At 37.3% G+C, this 20958-nt stretch overlaps 1 protein-coding gene across 1 annotated transcript in view; it reads right to left on the bottom strand.

Moving 5' to 3' along the window:
• The window catches only part of LOC139716513 (uncharacterized), a 39625-nt gene extending 19166 nt beyond the window's left edge, over positions 1-20459 (bottom strand). The window contains exons 1-3 of the mRNA XM_071628052.1: positions 20298-20459; positions 18393-18527; positions 17212-17430 (exon numbers count right to left, since the gene is read on the bottom strand). Coding sequence (XP_071484153.1) covers positions 17212-17430; positions 18393-18527; positions 20298-20352 — 409 coding nt within the window. The 5' untranslated portion in view covers positions 20353-20459. The remainder of the gene's footprint in view (positions 1-17211; positions 17431-18392; positions 18528-20297) is intronic.
• Between the last annotated feature and the right edge of the window lie 499 nt (positions 20460-20958).

Here is a 20958-nt window from a genome sequence, read left to right as displayed (position 1 = left end):
AAGTACGTGCAGGCATATTGGTTCCATGACATATTAAGTTCAAGCTCGAAATGCTAATGTTGAAGCTTACATAAACCCTAACCCAGATCATAAAACATAACCCTAATCCTAATCCTCACCCTGCCTTTAACCAAAAGCCCAATCAGACCCATGATGCTAATTCTATTTTCAGAAAGATATCAATGCCGGAGCATAATATGTCCTGTCACCAGGCATATATTACGTATTCTAAGCTTTTCTCACACTATCACCATAGTAAAATTAACTGCTGGTATAGCACAGGATGGAGGAACGATTTAAATTTTTTTTTTTTTAAATTTATTTATTTATTTATTTATTTTTATTTTTTATTTTTATTTTTTTTTTGGGGGGGGGGGGTGGGGGGGCTCAAGGGCCAAATAGGGCACTTAGAAAAGAGCACTTTTTAAACTTAAAAAGGGGAGTCTTTTTTATTTTGGAAATGGGGCAAATGCCCCCCCCCCCCCCCCCGTTCCGCCGACCTTGATATAGTTATGTAGGCCTACTGTATTAGCTATCTATAGTAGCAATAGATCGAGAATGGCTGAGGGAGGGCGGAATGCCCCCTGACGAATTTTGCAAGACCTTTTCTTTTCTTTTTCTTTTTCTTTTTTTATTTGTCTTGAATCAATCTGTTTAACACATACTTTAAATGTAATTTTAGTTACTTGTGAAAAGAAACTCCGCTCCCCTTCTTTTCTCCTGTTTCTACATCCAAAAGCAGCACATGAACCAGGCATTTTGCAACGTAGATCTATGCTACTTTAAGTAGAATTTGCGAATTTAAGAACATTTTCGATTTCCAAACTCCGATGGAGACCTTGGCATAGATGCTAGCCTACTGCCGTTGCATCCCGTCGTCGATCTCCCTGCATGCTCCGCTAGCGCTAATACAGACTGTACGTTATCGGTACGGTCGCTAGTCGAAATTTGCCCGGACCAAAATGGCGAACGCCTCCTTCTATCGGTCACAGGGATTTTACGGAGTCCGCCCTCTAGTGTTCTTAGTATATATCTCTATGGGTTTGCCAAGTCTCCCCGAAATATTTCGGAAAAAAATGGCCCCACCCCCACTCCCTCATTCATTTCGAGCATCCTGATTGGTCGATGAGATTGCGTCCAGCAGGCAATTTGTGGGATCGAAAAGAGTCGATCGATCTCTAATCTTGTAGTCTTATTGCAAACAGGTATATTGCATGTAGCAATATAACATACATATTGTACGCCAATATTTGTATTAATCTCTACATATATTGATGTAATTTCAAAATTATTTTTCTTTTTATTAAAAAATGCTCAAATAATATATCTTAGAGATCATAAGAGGAGAATGAAATTAGAACGTATATAAACCGTGCGTAAGATTAAGACTAACTTTTACTCGTTTCTATAATTGTTATAAATTAAGTTATAAATATCACAATAATCATCATTTTAAATCTATTTTTTCGACAAAAAAAATAATAATGTAAAAATTACAAATAATAAGTTGATAAATACGTGTATTAAAGATATTCGCCCATTTAAAGCATCGTGACTTATCGTACATGTCAATATCGAGGTGGCTTTTACTTCTCGATCGGGGATCCCCCGAATCGCGTGTACAGCATACAGCTGCTGCCAGTGCCGTATTTATTAAGAGAGTCTGGCCAACTGCTAATTTGGACGCCATGTCGTTACCGCGCGTATTACGCGTCACAGGATTAGCGTGTACGCTCAGACGTAACAAAATAACCAAGCCAAATAAGGGGCAGTTAACAATGGGCATTGCGTATGAGCGCACTTCAGTAACGACATGGCGCCTGTAGATCACGGGACCAGCTTTTGACCAATCACAGGCTTCAAAACACGTAAGCCAAAAACCGAGTTGGCCAGACTCTCTTAATATACGGCACTGGCTGCTGCTGCTTATGTAACAAATGTGCTTTTCGTATTGATTCCGAGTCTTGCGTTTTCCGACCAAAATCTGTGCAGCATTTCAAGTATTTCCTCCAAACCTTGTTTCCATGATCAATGGATGTCAACATCAGCGTCTCCGCGTCGCTTTTCTGACAGTGATAATGAGAAGAGCATTCAGTGCAATGTGCTACTGAGAAGCTTGGATTCGTTTACGGTTTCGGGGAGCAGCAGCAGAACCAGAACTTAGAAGTCCCTACTACACGTAGACCATCTCGTTTCTCCGTGCGTGGTCATAGACTCATGATTTTGTTTATCTCCATGCCGACTGGTTTCGGCAATAGTGTGGTGTTCCAACTTCCAAGCTGCACCGTTGTGCGGTGATATTCTTCGCAAACTAGATCTACATGATGGACCAGACTCTCCGAAAGCTGTGGCTCTTGTTGTCATGCCTTTGAAGTCTTTAATTTCGGACCAGATGAGCAGGGCTATGGATCTTGCTTGGCCTGCGTGACAAGTCGGAGACTCAAGCGGCCTAGCGGTAAGCTAATCTGATCATCTAACGTTAGATCTATCCAGTTTCTACAAATGATTCGTCAAGGCAACTTTCATTACGTGTCTCTTGTCTTGAATTACAAACTGTAACTGTAGGCCCCTAGTTGAACAAAAAAAAAAAAAAAAAAATGATTGTAAAACTAAATGTAGCCAAATGTCTGGCCTCTAGGCAGGGTAGGGTAAACACATGTCAGGCTTCTACTACAGTACTACTCTTGTGAGTGTTCCTAGGTGTACTGACCTGAGTCAAATCCTGTGTAATTGTAATAAATTATTAACACCGTAGCTGCACTGGTTTAATTGTTTTGTACAGTAGCAGTACAGTAACTACTGTAACTTTCTCGCATACAAATGCAATTACACATAGGCCTATTGCCTTGATTGGCTTTGATCTGTGAGCCACAGCCTGTGTCTCGTTGGCTTTGCTCCTCTACACAGACAGAGGAGCAATCGAGACACACGCTGTGGCCCACAGACTAATTCTTCATGTGCATGTACATTGAGAAAAACTCAAATAGGAACATGCTTCAGTATGCAAATGTACTCATACTGAAAGGGGACAACTTTGCACAACAGGGAATGACACTAGAACCAGACAGGGTTGCCTTTTGAACACTTTGATTCGGTCTTCGGTACCGAATCGTCAACATAGGTCCTCTGAGGACAGTCGCCATCTTTCGTTCTTCTTTCCGCCCTCTCTCGGCGTATCTGTTATAACCGTTTACACATTATGTTCCCTTACAATACTTGTTCATCTATAGATTAAAATTATGCAGTCTTATGGCTATGCGCTATGCATTGAAGAGACTGCAGGCATTATTAAAATCACATGTGCAATGTAGAAAATGTTTTTTTATTTTAATCTTACTGGTGTTTTTTTTTTTCTTATTTTTCAAATAGGGGGACTGCATCTGGAGACACCAAAGCATTTCGAGCAGTGTATGGAAAATTGGGTGAATTACGATCGAAACTCAAGTCGTCAGTCCCGCTGTTGCCCTGACAGCCACTGCAACCAGAGATGTGCGTAGCTGTATCATCGAAAACTTTGCTCTTCGCAATTATGTATGGGTAAATCAGTTGCCGGACAAGCAAAATATAAAGCATGTTGTCAAGTCTGCTGCAAGAGATTTAGATACAATGTTCAAGTGGCTGGCAGATGACTTGAAGATCCATGGTGCATGTTGTGAAAGGATGATAAGATAACCTTTATGGCACTGCTTCCAGAAGGTTGCCACAGGTATGTTAATAAGTTTATACATGTATGTACCACCGGAACACGGAAACTGATATCCAAAAGGAAATTGTTGACAGCATGGTATTAACAGATGGTGAAATCAGAGTTCTGGGCCCCATTTCATAAAAGATGTTAGGATAGCAACTTTTGCTGGAATGGCAACTTCCAATAGCAACAGCCAATCAGGAAGCTGGATTCTTGTCATTACCATGACAACTGCCAGTCCAGCAAGAGTTGCTGTCAGATCAAATCTTTATGAAATGGGGCCCTGATAGCTACCATTGCGTCTGGCCTGGGTGTTGACGTAGGCAACGTACACAGTACGGTTTTGTGTGGATGCCCAAGTGATCTAGACGATTATATCCACCTTTTAAAAGCACTCAATTTTCAGGAGTTATCAGATATACTGGTAACATGAAGAATCATGTACAGCTGTACAGCTGTACATCGGAGCTGAGATTTTTTTTTTTTTTATGAAAAATGTCACGTAAACACATGTACATGTAGCTTAGCTTGTACCTTTGGGATTTGAAAATTGTTTTTTAGAGAATTCATATGATTGTTTTCAAACAAGAACCCACTGTGGGTGTTTTTCCTCCTTAAGGTTTGTAATGGTGAGTGGTTGGTACATTGGTTTCTGGTGTACCTGAATTTTTGGACCTGAATTTTTGCAGTTCCATGCTACATGTACAATAATTTTCTTTTTATCACTGCAATTACTGTACCTTGCTCTTATTCATAGAAGCAAATACAATGTACATTTGTACACACCTACTTTTCATACTGTACTTTATTTTTTAGGCGTGAATATTTTCATTTCATTGGACATGTTGATGGGTACATATCGTAATTACAAGTGATAAAATTATGGAAAAGTTGAAATATCTTAGTTCAAGGTTGTGTTTTTGTGATGTAGTGGATTACATGTGCATTTACATACAGACCATGCCAAGTGGGGATGGGCTGTGTGTTTTGGGTGTTTGGGTGGGTGTTTGAAAATTGAACTATTATGCTGTTTGTCTGCACATGTAATTGTACATCGCATGTTCATCTATGCATACATGTACATACAAGTGTACACATGTTTAGAGTATGTTTTTGAGTTGTACAACTACCAAGAACTTGTTTACATATACTTTCTTTACATAGAAAATCATTCATGAGAAGTACAGTATGTTCTTTGGCCCATTTTGATAAAACTAAAACTAGTTCTGTTAATGCACATTAACATTTGTACCTATAGTTTGAACTGTGAAGCAATGAATTTATTTTCTTTTTTGAACTTCGAAGCATTTTTTTTAAACCAAGAATTGTTGTAAAGCGCAACAAATGAAAAAAACGAAGATTTCTTTGTCATAACTTGTAACCAGTTTGTGTTAATCCTGTGTTTTTGATGTGTAATGAGAGTCTACTACACATGGTAATCAGACTGAAATGTGACATATCAAATTATTTCTCTGACATCAAAATTCAGAGTCAAACAGTTTACAATGTATTTTGTTTGAAATAATGCACTGTTGTTGAACAATGATCGTGAACTATCATGAATATACAGCAAATGTATTGTATATTACAGTACTTGTACATGTACATGTACAAATGAAAGTGTATAATGAAGGAATTTCAAGAGCTTGGAGAAACAACTGAAATATGCCTAATATTTTATCAACTATAGAACATTTTATTTCAGTTCCTTATGAGTACTTGGTGGCACAGAATATCCAACTTTAAAGACACTTATACACCTGAGGAATTATTTTGAATGTCCTTCCCAGAGTGACAACTTTTTGAACTCATTATTGACAGTTGGGAGTGGGATGCTAGCTTCGAAACTTCCTTGGTAGTTGGTACAACGTTAACAGTTTTACCATCATGGCCAAATTTTTATAATGAAGGCTTAAGAAGTAATGTGATTAAAAAAATGTACAAGTTATACATATGCTCAAATTACACTACTCGTAGTCCATTTGTTTTCACTTTGCTGTCTGCTCTAACTGTACATGAAATAATGAAGACTACACAGTGTATGTAACAGTACATATATTGCACATAATGTACATGTACACTGTACATTGTACATTTCAAAGTACAATAGTGATAAATTGATGTATTTCCTGACCACACCTCAACACTGAAAAAAAAAAATCTAAACTTATTTACCAATAATCAGGTGCCATAAACGTTGAAAAAAGTAAAGTCTACTACACTGTACAGCTGTATGTACAAAGTACATGTACAATGTTTTAATTTGGATGTGATTTGTAATAGGGGGTTTAATCAAATTGCTAACATGTGAGTGTGTGTGTGTGTGTGTGCATGTGTTTGTGTATGTTCGTGTGTGTGTGTGTGTGTGTGTGTGTGTGTACACATGCGTGTATGTGTTTGTGTGTGTTGTGTGCATGGCCCACACATTTCCCAAGCATAATTTCACGCTGATATCCCCCTTTAATAAATGTTTGTGAATTAGAAAAAAAACAAGTTGCTTTGGCAGACTGTCTTTTGATATGAATAGGCCTACTTCATCTTGGTTTACTAAGTTTAGCTTTATTATCATGAAGACTACCAAACAAAACACCGAGTGACGGGGTATTCTTACAACAGGGATATCGGTCTGATTGTCTCTGTTACAGAAATTATCAAAGTGAATAGTTTCGGTCTAACTGCCCAGTAAGCCCTACATGAAGTGGTAATAAAATTATAAAAGTTGTGCAAACTTAGCGCAATTCTTTAAATTTAGACTGCTCTCTAAAAAAGGCACCTTCTGGTTCCTTACATGTACTTCAAAACTTTGCACTACAAATTGTGTAATGTGTTTGTACCCTATCCCCTTCACCTCCACCACCCCTGATCAGAATAGGTATGCTTGATATCTTGTATACCATACATAGCTAAGTAGCGGTTCATAGAACCTACATCTCACAGCCCTGAGCTTACATTACAAAATTATATTGTTATTTAGTGGGCCAGATAATAGTGAAAACAGGTGCATACAAGTGCCTATGTCAATTAAAGAATTTCTTTAATTTCTGAATATTTCATCATACAATATTATTAAGGAAGAATAATTGATGACAAAATTATTTCCTTTAATAAATATGATTGGCACAATCCCCCCCCCCCCAAAAAAAACCCAACATAATGATCGAATTTGATCCCCTTTACCAACAATAACATCGCCAAACAAATCTTCCAACTTTTCTTGAGGTCCACATCTCACGACCTTCACAGAGTTCTTTGCAGTTTTATGTAGTGTTTGGACGTTAGAAGTGGCACATCACAAATCATACATTGGCGAGATGGCGATTTGTAGCTCGCCATTTTCAATCTCAAGAATAATATTCAAGTCATCTCATCATCGAATCTGGGCACAACAAAGTCCAAAACACCACGTGAAAGTATAGGTCGGACATGACTGCAACCATAACTTTCAGCCAGTCAAAAACGTTGCACGATTCAGCTGTGCAAACAATGCATGGTACGGATCACTGAAGAACTGAGTACATGTATCACACTGCATTGTGATCAAAGAGTTGGCTCTTTGATTGTGATAATGTGTGTTGTGCAAAAATGCAGGCATCTCTGTTACATAATTAGTAATTGTTGCAGATCGCAATTCACGGTGCAATGCACACAGCTGGCTGCAGATCGATCGATCCCACAGAACTTTTCTGTGATCGATCCCTTAGTTTTCATGCATACGCAATGAGCTTGCGAGAGATAGGGCATTACGTCAGCATACCTAATATGAACTTTTGACCCTACGCACTGTCAAACCATTCTGGACGTTTTTTTCGGACAGGTTTGTTGGCGCCCTCATCGATATCGAGCGGTTACAGGGGATAGCGCGATAAGCTGTGGAGCGCGCGTGGATGCGTAATGATAAGAAAACGTCCAGAATCTGGACTAGGTAGTGTGTTGCACCACACCCAAAATGTACCCGGTACGGATTCTTGGTTCGGCAGGTTTCATATTCATTATGCATGACTTGAATAATCTGTTGGCAGTTAATATAGGAAGTCATTATCATCCACCCGGGTCAAATCGGTGCATGCATGTTACGCAGGAATTTTTTTTTTTTTTTAAGGTTATGTTGGGGTAAAGTATACAGATTTTGCAGAAACTCATTTTCTGTACGGAGATGCATGGTGGAGGGCCGCTTTCAATCATCTCCTTGCGTTATGGAAAGTTGGTTAGTTGTTTTGGTTTGGAGGTTTATTTCTGTAATGTTTGAAGTTGTGTACTGGGTAGGTATATGTTGTACATGGGTATTAGGCTTCTGTCACCGAATTAGAGATTGGGATAATTTAGGCTGTAATAGGAGGGAGGGATGGGGGTATGTTAGGGTATATGCCAGGGATTGTAAGGTTAAGGGCTTTGGTGTGGTTCGATGTCTGATACGTTGTATGGGGTGTTGTTGTGGTTGTTTCTGCTCGCATTCAGAAGCATGTATTAAATCGGCAGTTTGTTTGGATAAAAACAAGCCCCGTATTGATTGTAAGTGGAGGTGCCCGGTATCAAAGTTAATGATGTTACAAGATTTTCAAAGGAGATTGTATGGTGTTTGGGCAATAAGGTCACAACATTTGGGAATAATTATTTGTTTAAAATGGCGGGTTTAACTTTAATTTCTGTAAATGTTAGAGGTTTACGGAACAGGAAAAAAAGAAACAGAATTTTTGAATGGGCTAAAAGTAAAGGAGGGGATGTCGTATTGTTACAAGAAACGTATAGTTCACCCGATATCGAAGATTTGTGGAAACGAGATTGGGGAGGTGAAATGTTTTTTAGTCACGGCTCAAGTCACAGCAGAGGTGTTCTAATTTTAATAGCTTCTGGTGGTAATATCAAAGTTGATCAAATAAAAGTTGATGATATGGGTCGTTATATTTTTTTAAAAGGAAACATTTTTGACTCTCAGTTGTTATTAGGTAATGTTTACTTTCCAACAAGAGATAAAACATGGGAACAAACGGAATTTCTGGGAAAAATAGATGCACTTATATCAGATTTCTGTCCTTGTGAATGTTCTCTTATTCTAGGAGGAGATTTTAATGCAATTTTGAATGAAACTTTGGATTATATAGGGCCTAAAACACCTTCAAAGAGTAAATTTATAGAGAATTTGAATTTTTTTTTCTTAAGAAATATAGTTTATTAGATATATGGAGGAAAAGAAACCCGGACAGTAAGCAATTTACTTTCAAACAGTTAAACCCTTTAGTACAAACTCGTTTAGATTATTGGTTCATATCAGACCACATGGTGCGACTAGTAAGAAATTGTGAAATTATGACATCTGTTACTCCTGATCATTCCGGTATTAGATTAGAATTACAATTTGTTCCGGAAAGTTATAACTGTAGGGGTAAATCGTATTGGAAATTTAATAACAGTTTGTGTAATGATAAAGAATTTGTAGAAGGAATGATAACGGAAATAGAAAGTATTATGAAAACGTGGGAAGATGCATTTAATGATAAATTAGTTTTTTGGGATTTTTTAAAAATGAAGATGAGTGAATATGCAAGAAAATATTCGAAAGGAAAAGCAAAGGAAAGGCGAATGAATATTGAAAAGTTAGAAAAGGAATTAAAAATTTTAGAGCAAGATTTATTAACTGCTGCTGCTTCTTTAGAAATAAATACACAATATGTTGAAAAGAAAAAAATGCTGAGTGAATTATATGATAGATCATTGGAAGGACTTAAAGTTAGATCACGAGCAGCCTGGTATGAGAACGGGGAAAGAAATAAAGAATATTTTGAACAATTATTAAAATCAAATAAAAAGAAAACTATAATATATGAATTATATAGTGAAGATAATTTTGTTATAAAAGATAGAAATGAAATTTTGAAGTTAATTCGAAATTTTTATGAAACATTATATTCAAAGAAGAGGGGTGCAGTAAAAGAGGTTTTAAATGAAAGTTTCTTTTTTAAAAGTATTCCAAAGTTAAGTGAGGAAAGTCAACAATTTTGTGAAGGAAAGATTACTATAGATGAATGTTATGAAGTTTTAAAAGAAATGAAAAATAATAAAGCTCCAGGTAATGATGGGCTTTCGGTGGAATTCTATATCATTTTTTGGCCATATTTAGGCAGGCATTTAGTTGAAGTATTGAATGAAGCGTATGATAGGGGTAATTTATCAGTATCACAGAAGCAAGGGACCATTACATTAATAGAAAAAGATGGTAAAGATCCTCTTTATATTAAGAATTATAGACCGATTACACTTGAATGTGGATTATGAAATTCTTTCAAAGGTTTTGGCGAAGAGAATGAAACAAGTTTTGAGTGAGATAATACACATGGATCAAGTGGGATACATGGAAAACAGAAATATTGGGGAAGCAATTCGATTAATAGATGATATGATTTTTCACTGTCTGTCATATAATATAGCTTGTTATTTAATAGCTGTTTATTTTGAGAAGGCCTTTGACTCGGTATCTCATTCGTTTTTATTAACCGTTTTGAAAAATTTTGGATTTGGCCCTTCTTTTTGTTCTTGGATAAAGACATGTTATACTGATATTAGCAGCTGTGTAATGAATGAGGGGTTTTCAACCGGTTATTTTAGAATAGAACGGGGTGTGCGTCAGGGTGACCCATTATCACCTTATTTATTTTTAGTAGTTATTGAAATTTTGGCACATGCTTTGAGAAATGAGACTACTTTGAGAGGGATTGATCTTGGTGATTTTGAAGTAAAGCAGATACTGTATGCCGATGATATGACAATTTTTATAAGAGATAAAGAGTCAGTTAGGTTACTACAAAACTTATTTCAGATTTTTTCGGAAGTCAGTGGTTTAAGGGTTAATATGGATAAAACGAAGGTTTTGATTATTGGTAAGGATGAAGAGAATGTAGCACAATTTCAGTTTGGAAGTATAGTTACAGAAATTAAGATTTTAGGGATTACATTTGCTTTAGAAAGGAAGAGAATGGAGGAAGTTAATTATAAAGAAATATTAAGTAAAATTAAAAGACTTTTAGGTTGGTGGAAGCAAAGAGATCTCACCATCATGGGGAAAATTCACTTACTTAAAACTTATGCTTTATCTAAATTGATTTATGTGGCGTCATCCTCTGTTGTTCCAAAATGGTTATTTGATGAAATTCAAAAAAGTTGCTTTGATTTTGTGTGGAAGGGCAAGGATCGCGTCAAACGAGCCATTATGTATCAGGATTACAAGGATGGTGGATTGAGAATGATGAATTTTGAATTGTTTGTGAAAACTCAGAGAGTGATGTGGGTAAAAAGACTTTTGTATGGAGAACGAAATATGAGTTGGAAAGTATACTTTGATCACAGTTTTAAAGCTGTAGGAGGTAGAATTTTATTTCTTTGCAATTATGAGACTAAAAAACTTTCACTTAAGGCACCATCGTTTTATCTAGAAATGTTAGCTGCCTGGGAAGATTTATATAACTGCAGAAGTTTTGAAGAAGGGAAAATTAATCCAATTATATTTAATAATAAAGATTTTTTATTGAGAGGGAAAATGATATTTAATGCAGATTTATATGAGCGGAAGGTTTATCACTTAGAACAATTATTTGATAAACAATCCATAAGACCAATTAGTTATTTTCAAAGTTTAGGTTTACAAAGTGAAAATATTGCTTATGTATGGAGTTTTTGTGAGTCCATTTTGAAAAGTGGGAAATATGATGGAATTTTATGCAATTGGTATGAAGTAGATGTCAGTGATTTTAATATACCTTTAAAGTTTTTTGGCCAAATTACAGATTTAAAAAAGATACAATCCAGGAAGATTTATTCACATTTCGTGTCTCTTTTAAAGCAGTCTTACTATTTAGAAATTAGAGATGGACACCAAAAATTTGTTTTCGCTGATAAAAGTATGAGAGATATTTTTATAAGGCCCAGAAGTTCAACTCTAATTGGAGACTTAAGAGAATTTCAATATAAGTTATTACACGGGGCGATTTATACTAAGGAACAGCTCCTAAAATTTGGTTTTGTGGCTGATAATTTATGTTCCTTTTGTGGAAAAAGCTCTGAAACTTACTCGCATTTATTTTGGAACTGTGAAAAAGTTAAATCTTTATGGCATGATTTCATTGAGTACTTTCAGTTAGAAGAGTTACGTAATTTAGCTTGGCGGGATATACATATTGGTTTAGAAGGAACTTCTCACAGAATCAAACTGTACAACACTCTTATTCTTATAGTTAAACATATGTTATATAAAGCGAGGTCACAGTTAATGACACCGACATTGGTAGAATTAAAAAAGGCATTAATGCAATGTCGAAAGGAAGAGAATGATATTGCCATAAGAAGAAATAAACCGGGTTTGCATTTGCTGAAATGGGAATGTTTAAAAAATTTGTAAAGGATTAGTTTATTTATGCACCCGTACTTCTCCCCTTTTGTGTGTGTTTGATTTCTTTTCTTTAGATATTTTTGAGTTCAGAGATAAGTATTGTGTATGTAGAATATATATGCAGGTATGTGGATATGTATATTGTGTGTATGTGTGTATGTGCATGCATGTATTGTGTGTATGCAGCATATATCCTAAGCATAATTAGCATAATTATTATGTTCTGAATGCGAGCAGAAATAGCTGTGTGTTGTGGTGAGTGAATGTGTGTGCAGGGGGTGTGGAAGTGTGTTTAAGTAGATGTGTGTGTGTGTGTGTGTGTGTGTGTGTGTGTGTGTGTTTTAAGCGGATGTGTGTGCAGGGTGGGTGTGTAAATGGGTGGGTGGATGAAAGGTGGATGAGATGAGAGGTGGATGAGAGGGAGTGTGTCTGTCTCGGGTAAGGAGGTGGATGTAGTGTAGAGGGTGGGGAGGTGGTTTAGAGATGAGAAGGACGTTTTTTTTTTGGGGGGGGGGGGTTTAAAGTTTAAAGTTATGAGTAGTTGAGGGTTGGGTATGGTGGAAAGGTGGGAATGAGGGTGGTTTATGTTGTTGTTGTTGTCATCGTTCTTTTGATATAATAGAAATTTCATTTCCTGTTTTTTTAGTGTTTGGCTAAATTGCTCACAAATGCATATATGAATTCTGCTTGTTTGTTTTGTAGTTAAAAAGGAATGATCGGATAATTCATTCTATTTCCTCTCTTCTGTTTGATATCTGACTTAAAATGAATTGAATGATTATTCGTGTTTTATGGATTATGGATTATGTCTCATAACTGTAGGAATATCTACATGATTTATGACAGATGTTATGTAGAATGTGTGTAATTTTTTTTGAATTGTTATATTCTCAAAGGAAATGGAATTAATAAAAAGATCACTGAAAACAAAAAAAAATGTTGATAAATCCCTTTACAAAGGCTTTTCCTACAATATTCCTTTGAGATTTCTACTCCCTATTTTGATGGTCTTAGTTAATTATCATTACATAGATCAGTTTTGATATACTTGAAGTTAGGCCCTATGCCTCATTTTATAGTGTATCTGTAAATAACCATAAATTCATGATTTTGAGTTTTTGCAAGTAATAGTTACAGAGCTGAAGCCGATACAGATTATTCGTACTTCCTCACCGGAGATGTTTTCTTTCGGACATATTACAAATTCCTTGATATGTCCAAAGTTCAGCTGTTGATTTTGTTTCATTTTTCACATGTCGAAAAAAAAAGGAACTAGTGGGACTCGAAAAAAGGAACCAGTGGGGCTCGAACCTGTCATCCACTGCTTTTCGGGCAGCGACACTACCACCAGCCTGTCCTTGGTTGCCGATAGTGACACCATGAACTTGGAACAAATACCCGAGCTCCGAAATTCCGACATTGTTATGTTAAAAACTCCAACATTGTCCAAGGCACATTAAATAAACATTGCCTTGCTTTTCTATATATAAATCTTCTATTTCTTCCTTCCAGCAAAATATGAGGTGCTTATGCATCATATAGTGTCATACTTTATGCATTTCTAAAGCCCCCGTTCCACTATGCCGTTCTCACTACGATTGACAATTTTCTCAGGTCGGGAAGGATCGGGTAAAACCTGAGCCGATCTGGACACAGTACGATGTTAGAACGCTCTAAGTACGCTGCAGTTACAACTACCAAGTGCTTGCTACGCTCTTACTACGATGATCGGGAATGAGACATTACGATCTCCGCCGCTGCCGGTACGCTTTAGAACGATGTAGCTACGCTGTCAGTGCGATGTTGCCGATGTTATCCGATCGATGCACGCTGTATCTACGCTCTGAACGATCTATACGATCTTATCACGCTGTTACCCCGTTCAGAGAGCTGAAAAGTGCCCGATGTGCCCCGATGTACCCCGATTCGACTGTCGGTCTGCAGTCAGTCAACTTATTAGCATGCAGAACCGAAGAAATATACTGTGGACCTCGAAGAGGCTCCTCAACTCACGGTTCTTTTGCAGCAATGCATTGTATAAAAAAGACGTGCTGATTTTTCCAAGGCTTTTTCTTGCTTTTATAGTCCGTCTTCCTCCAGTTGTAGATGATTTCATATTCTTCAAAATTCTGCTATGTCCTCTTCCTTCTCTTTCAGCATCACGTGCAGTCTCTCTTTCTTCGCCTTTTGGGTAGCTGCTTCGCTGCTTTCCTCTCTTCTTTTTCTTCATCTCTTCTTCTTCTTCTTCGAAAATTACAGCTAAAATTACTTCCCGTTCTTGTGCCGATGTTACTACGCTCAGAAAGACCTTGTTACGCTCATCCCACTGCGTTTACGCCGTCACTACGCTCTCCCCGCTGTGTTTACGCTGTCACTACGCTCTCCCCGCTTGCAGTACGATTAAAGATATGCCAATTTTGATCGGGGAGATCGGGAAGAAATTTTGAACCGGTTCAAAATTTCTTCCCGATCTGAAAAAATGTCCGCTCCAACCCCGACCTCCACACGCTGCTGCTACGATGCTTCCGATCCCCGTACGCTTTTGCCGCTCTCTCCCGATCTGCTAGATCGGGACAGATCGGGGTCCAAATCGTGATAGTGGAACGGGGGCTTTATGTGTGTGTGTGTGCAGTGGCGTATCTAGGGAAAACGGCGCCCGGGGCAAGCGCGAAAATTGCGCCCCTAATTTCTGAAAAAGTGTTCAACCCCAACCCCATCCCGGTAGGGACTTTAAACAAAGTCCACATGATATGCTTTTTCAAGCACTTTTAAGGGGTCTTTTGAGGGTGATTTAAATGTAATGAATTTTGACAAATTTTGGCGAGCGAGCCGAAAATTTTGATATTTCAGTTTACAAAACATGGAATTCTTGTCATTTTTTTTGCTAATCAAATCTTACAATTCCAATCAAGATAATGTGTAGTGACGGCCTTATAGAACAAACTGAGGACTTATAATACTAGTACTCTAAATTAGTACGAGCGAGTGAGCCGAAATTTGCGTATTTCCGCGTTATCATTACGTTTTGTTTTTATCTTTTTTGATTTTTTTTGCGCCCCCCCATTATGTTCGAAACCGTTGGCGTCCTCTCTTGATCCAATCGGCGATCGCTTCAGAACGAATGAAATTGCAGCCGCTGCTCCGTGTAACATTTTTCCTGCTTAATATAAAATGACATGTGTGAACACAATAGACATTGTCATTTTGTGCGCGTCATCGTCACGTTTTGTTCTTATCTTCTTCTTTTCTTTTCTTTTTTTGGATAAATTTTGGCGAGCGAGCGCAGCGAGCGAGCCGAAAATTTTTGTATTTGAGCTTACAAAACATTGAATTGTTGTCATTTTTTGCTTATTTGATCTTACAATCCTAATCAAGATAATAGTGACGGCCTTATAGATAACGATTTATACCAACAAACTGTGGACTTGGAAAAAAAAAATACTCTAACTAGTACGAGTGAGTGAGCCGAAATTTGCACATTTCCTCGTCATCACTACGTTTTGTTCTTATCTTGCTTGATTTTTTTTTGCGCCCCCCTCCCCCCCCCCCCGTATGTTCGAAACCGTTGGCGCACTCTTTTGACCCAATTGGCGATCGCTTCAGAACGAAAGAAATTGTAGTCGCTGCTCCGTGAAACATTTTGCTTGCTAAATATAAAATGACATGTGTGAACACAATAGACATTGTCATTTTGTCCGCGTCATCGTCACGTTTTGTGCTTACCTTCTTTATTTATAGAAATTTTGGCGAGCGAACGCAGCGAGCGAGCCGAAAATTTTTGTATTTCAGCTGACAGAACATGGAATTCTTGTGTGAACGCAATAAACATTGTCATTTTGTATGCGTCATCATCATGTTTTGTTTTTATCTTGTTTGATTTGGTTTTCTGCCCCCCCCCCCCTTCCGGGCGAGTTTTTCTTCTTCTTCTTCTTCTTCGTTTTTTTTTTCTTTTTCTTCTTCTTTTTTTTCGGTTTTTTTTTTGTTTTTTGCGCCTCCAAGGAGTGGCGCCCGGGGCACGTGCCCCCTTGCCCCCCCCCCCCCTAGATACGCCACTGTGTGTGTGTATGTGTGTGTGTGTGCGTTGTGGTGTTTTCCTTTATTACATGTTGATATTAGATTAATTGCATTTATAACGTCCGTTCTAAATCCCTTTACAAAGGCTTTTTCGTTTTTGTTCTTCCTACAATATTCCTTTGCGATTTTTACTCCCTATTTTGATGGTCTTAGTTCATTATATACATAGATCAGTTTTGATATACTTGAAGTTATGCCCTATGCCTCATTTTATTACGTATCTGTCAATAACGATAAATTTATGATTTTGAGTTTTTGCAAGCAATCATACGTATAGAGCTGAAGCCAATACAGATTATTCGTACTTCCTCACCGGAGATGTTTTCTTTCGGACATATTATAAATTCCTTGATTTGTCCAAAGTTCACTTGTTGCTTTGATTCATTTTTTTTTGTTGAGAATACAATGAAATTAAATCATTCGTTGAGTTACTCTTTATTCTCTTAATTTAGTTTGCTTACATCTGGAATTTTTTACGTGTAGTCGCTCTTCTATAATAGTCAAATCGTTTATAGATTGATCACTTGCCAAAATCCAGATCAACATTGTCGGTTATCCGTCTCTATGTTTTCCCTTCTCAGACCAGAAACGTCAAAGCCATTTGAACGTAACGTGAACTGATGATCGGTGGCAGTATTAGAGTTAACAGTCAATCAGAGGATTGTGCATGGTCACATGGCGTGGACTGTAACATTTTACAAGTTGCTGGTCTTCTATACCACATGTCTGCTCTCGCGTAGAGCAACACTATTATAGACTCAACAATAAGAACAAGCTAAGATTATATTACTGCATAGGGTTGAAGAGGTTACCCTCTCTCTTTCTCTCTTTATAAATCAAAAGAACATACTATTCAGAATCGTGTGCCATAAACACTAGAAAACATGCAAAGATGTCAAAGTACAGCAAAATAATTGAAAGGATTTGTAAAAAAGAGTAGATCTATCTAAGCAGATCTATCTTCTGTCTATCTAACAGATTAAGGATGACGCTGTGCTATAGTGAGCTTCAAGTATTATGTCAAAGAAAGACCAACAATGCATTCGTCAAAATTGTATGAGTTAGAACTTACCACGAATTGTGACCATGGTACTGTTTGAGTAGACATCATACTTGTCGTCCATGACGTGACAGACGTACTTTCCGGCGATGCTGAAATCGACAGGTTGTTTGAATACCAGACTGTAGTTTTGGCTTACAAGTATGTCGACGGAACCGTCATCGAACCGCTTTCCAATCTTTTCCCCGTTTTGCCATACTATCAATTCCTCTGCCGTAAGATCAGTTTCACCTGTAACGGAGAGAGTGGACCAGAGAGCGTATAGCTCAGCCTTTCAATCATCAGGAAGAAGTTTACCTTGTACCACCCCTAAGTGTTAATGACACATTAAAACCCTAAATAACATAGCAACCCTCGACGTAATACATTTTTATCCTAAGTGTACGTAGTACATAAAATAATATTGTACGTCAACCCTAGAAGTAATATTGACCCTAAATGTAATATATTCTAATCTAACTGCAATATCTTTGCAAAATGCAATGCATTTTCACCATAAATGCAACACGTTTTAACCCTTAACGTAATACATGTCAACCCTTCAAGTAAAATCGTCCCATAATGTGGTTCGTTTAACCCCAAATGTGATGCCGAGATTGGTTATATACAAGACAGTAGTTATCAGCAGTTAACTGGTGTGTTTCAAAAAACAATTCCATAATATTGCTACCATTGAAATTGAATGTAAGCTTCCGTTCCACTCACATATAGCTTGCATTTCGTGTAGATATTGACTGTCAAAAGGTGTTCTCTACTGGATTTGAGAGTAATTTCGAAGTTTCTGTCACTGTTTTGTGTGCAAAAGCCATGCCTTTGCAGTAATGTAGCTACTGGCTATGTGAAAGAAAAACAATCATAGATTTGTCATACAATAATACAGCAAAGCAAAGCTTGGCATTTTCTCTACAACTTTACTCACTATTTGCCCAGCTCAACAGAAATCTATAGAAGTTTCATAGACTTGAAAAACAGAATGTTTTCTCAAAATATGAAACCCTTAGTGTCTCAGAATAATGCGGCACAAAGGGGGTTTCCCCATGGCACATGAAGAGTTAATGGATAAAAAAAATACAGCTAGCAAACAAACTTACATAAAAAGATTCAAGTAGTCCCTGCAACAATGTACCAAACATGCAACACAAAAATTGAAATTCAATGTCATCTAATGGCGTGGTTTGACAATGGAATATAACCTTTCTTCCAAGAGACTGCGAATCGATTTCCCTGGAATAAACAGGGAAGACTGGCCATTTGCTCTCCTTTCCAGAAAACAGCGTGAGGTTCCGTCCACACCACGTCTACCGGTACATGTTGCGATTCTACTTGTCCTGCCACAAGAAGAAAATTAAATGATAGAAATGTAATGAAAGAAACGAAATACATTTACCAAACAAACATCGTCAACATACTTCTAACAGTCAATAGTTGAAGTACAGTTTTGGAAAAAGAAAAAAGAAAAAAAAAAAGATTCGCTCCTTCAGAACTCTAAAAGATAGCCAAAGGCTGATCTGAATTGCGCACACATGCATGACTACTAATATTCAAACAAAACCGTTAACCACTTCAATGGCGGATCCAAAGGGAGCACATCCGGCGAGCCCCCCTTTCCCGGTAATTGTTTGTCAAAACAAAAGAAATGAAAAGAAAGACATTAAGGGGGCGCCTGCGCCCCTCTTTTAATTTTGTGAAGGCGTCCCCTCCTTACAAAATTCTTGGATCCGCCCCTGCCACTTGAATCTGCTTCCAAACTACTGTTGACCAATCGTGAAGTATATCATTAATATGATATTATTCAAATGTGAATATCTGAAATGCATACGAAATAATATAAGTTAAAAGAATCATAAGGCTTTAACCAAAAGGGGAACTCAACACCATATCTCAATTTTACTTCAACCAAATGAGGGAAAACCAAATGAGGGAAAACCATCAAACAACCACATGGGAGATTTACCACAGCCAGATAAATAGTAAAGCTATGGACATCATTTTTATCAATATGAATTTGTTCCGTCATGAAAGCTACACAAAACCTTGTAAGTTCCCCTTGATTTCATGTAGTGATATCACTCACAACAGCATATACACAAATTGAACGAGAAGACATGGTATCTCCACCTATAACAATAGTTACACATACATAACTTTATTGTTTGTGTGTGTGTGAGAGAAAATACGTTAACGTCCTAGCCCCTTACACGTACTTTCCGCCCACTTTTTTCTTTATTAGATTCCATGATCTTATTATCATTGCCATTACTATGTAATCGACATTACCTGCAGCTGCATGTTTAGAGACTTGACTGTATATATTACATCGACAACGACCTGTCCCAAAGCTTCTGACAAAATAATTAACCAGTTAGTTTAAGGCCCTATATGACAGCTGATGACCGGCAATACACAGACAGAGAAAGTAAGTAATTCATATTTTTACTCTTGTTCTTAGAACCGGATAAATGTTATGATAAAATGACAGATACCATAGATAGGTATCAAAGTATGATATGGGATCATTTTCGTTTCACACTATAGGGACGTACATATGAAAAACAGATGACACTCATACACACACACAGAGACAAACGTCGTGTTTGCTCTGAATTATAACGTAGAGTACATAATGTATTCATAAGTTTCGACCTAGGCATTATAGATTCTTTACATTATTAGCGTATATAATAAGAACAGACGGAAGCAAATGCATATTTTGTGCATGTATTAATAGGCACGCATTTATGTACACAGCGCTTTGTTTTTTAGAATAAAGTCCACAGATCACAAGGAATATGCATTCGTACCGTCTCATGATAAAATGTCGAAATGTCTGACATATCACGATATAACTGATTTTTCAAGATCATAAAAAAAGACCTAGACTGTTAACTCTTTTATGAAAAAAATAATATAAAAGAACATAATATCACCGAGAGGACTTTAACACAAAAAGAAATGTCAAACAGAGATAGCTTTACAACACTTATATAACCCATATGCTCAACGTGACGTTCAAGTGTATATATAGTCTATACACCATGATGTCGTACGTTTCTATTTCACAATTTCTTACGACTTCAAACCATCGCTTAAATACATACCGTGCAAGCTGACTGTTACGATTATCTCCAGCAGAATCCGTACAGTGCACTTCATAACTTTAGATGTGTTTGACGTAACAAGGATGAAGCGAAAAAGACGAACTTTAGTGCTACAAATTGCATTTTTCACGCTGGTCCAAATTCTGTCAGTTTTCCCTCGTATTGCAGCGACAGAGAAGACGCCGCGCCGTTTGGACTCTCATTAAGTTGACCGTGAGCGTACAAAAGAGGCAACATGGACGTGCAGTACAAAGGTCAAAATGATAGCTCGCTCGACTGTTGAACGGGGTGTCATAAACGAGATACAGTACACTCCCGTTATAACGAAATGCTCGGGACCGGCAGTTTTCTTTCGTTATAACCAAATTTCGTTATAACCGAACAAATACAATATGTAACGAAAACAAGGAAACCACGCATATATATATATGTATATATATATATATATATATATATATATATATATATATATATATATCATATTCTGTTTGCTGAATACTCATCATACACTGGAAAGCTATGTGAAATGGGATGGGATTATTGTATTACAATATTAAACGCACGTTCCCCTCAGAAACTGTGCGTGACACAAGGAGCGAACACACAGTGATGTGAAGCATTCGCCCGTGCAGAGACGCTATAAATGCTTGTTCCGCTACGT

Source organism: Diadema antillarum, unplaced genomic scaffold (genome assembly GCF_040938485.1).
Source record: "Diadema antillarum isolate AM-2024a unplaced genomic scaffold, OU_Dant_1.0 scf00000066, whole genome shotgun sequence".
Lineage (NCBI taxonomy): Eukaryota > Metazoa > Echinodermata > Echinoidea > Diadematoida > Diadematidae > Diadema > Diadema antillarum.
This window is presented reverse-complemented; position numbering and strand designations above follow the sequence as displayed.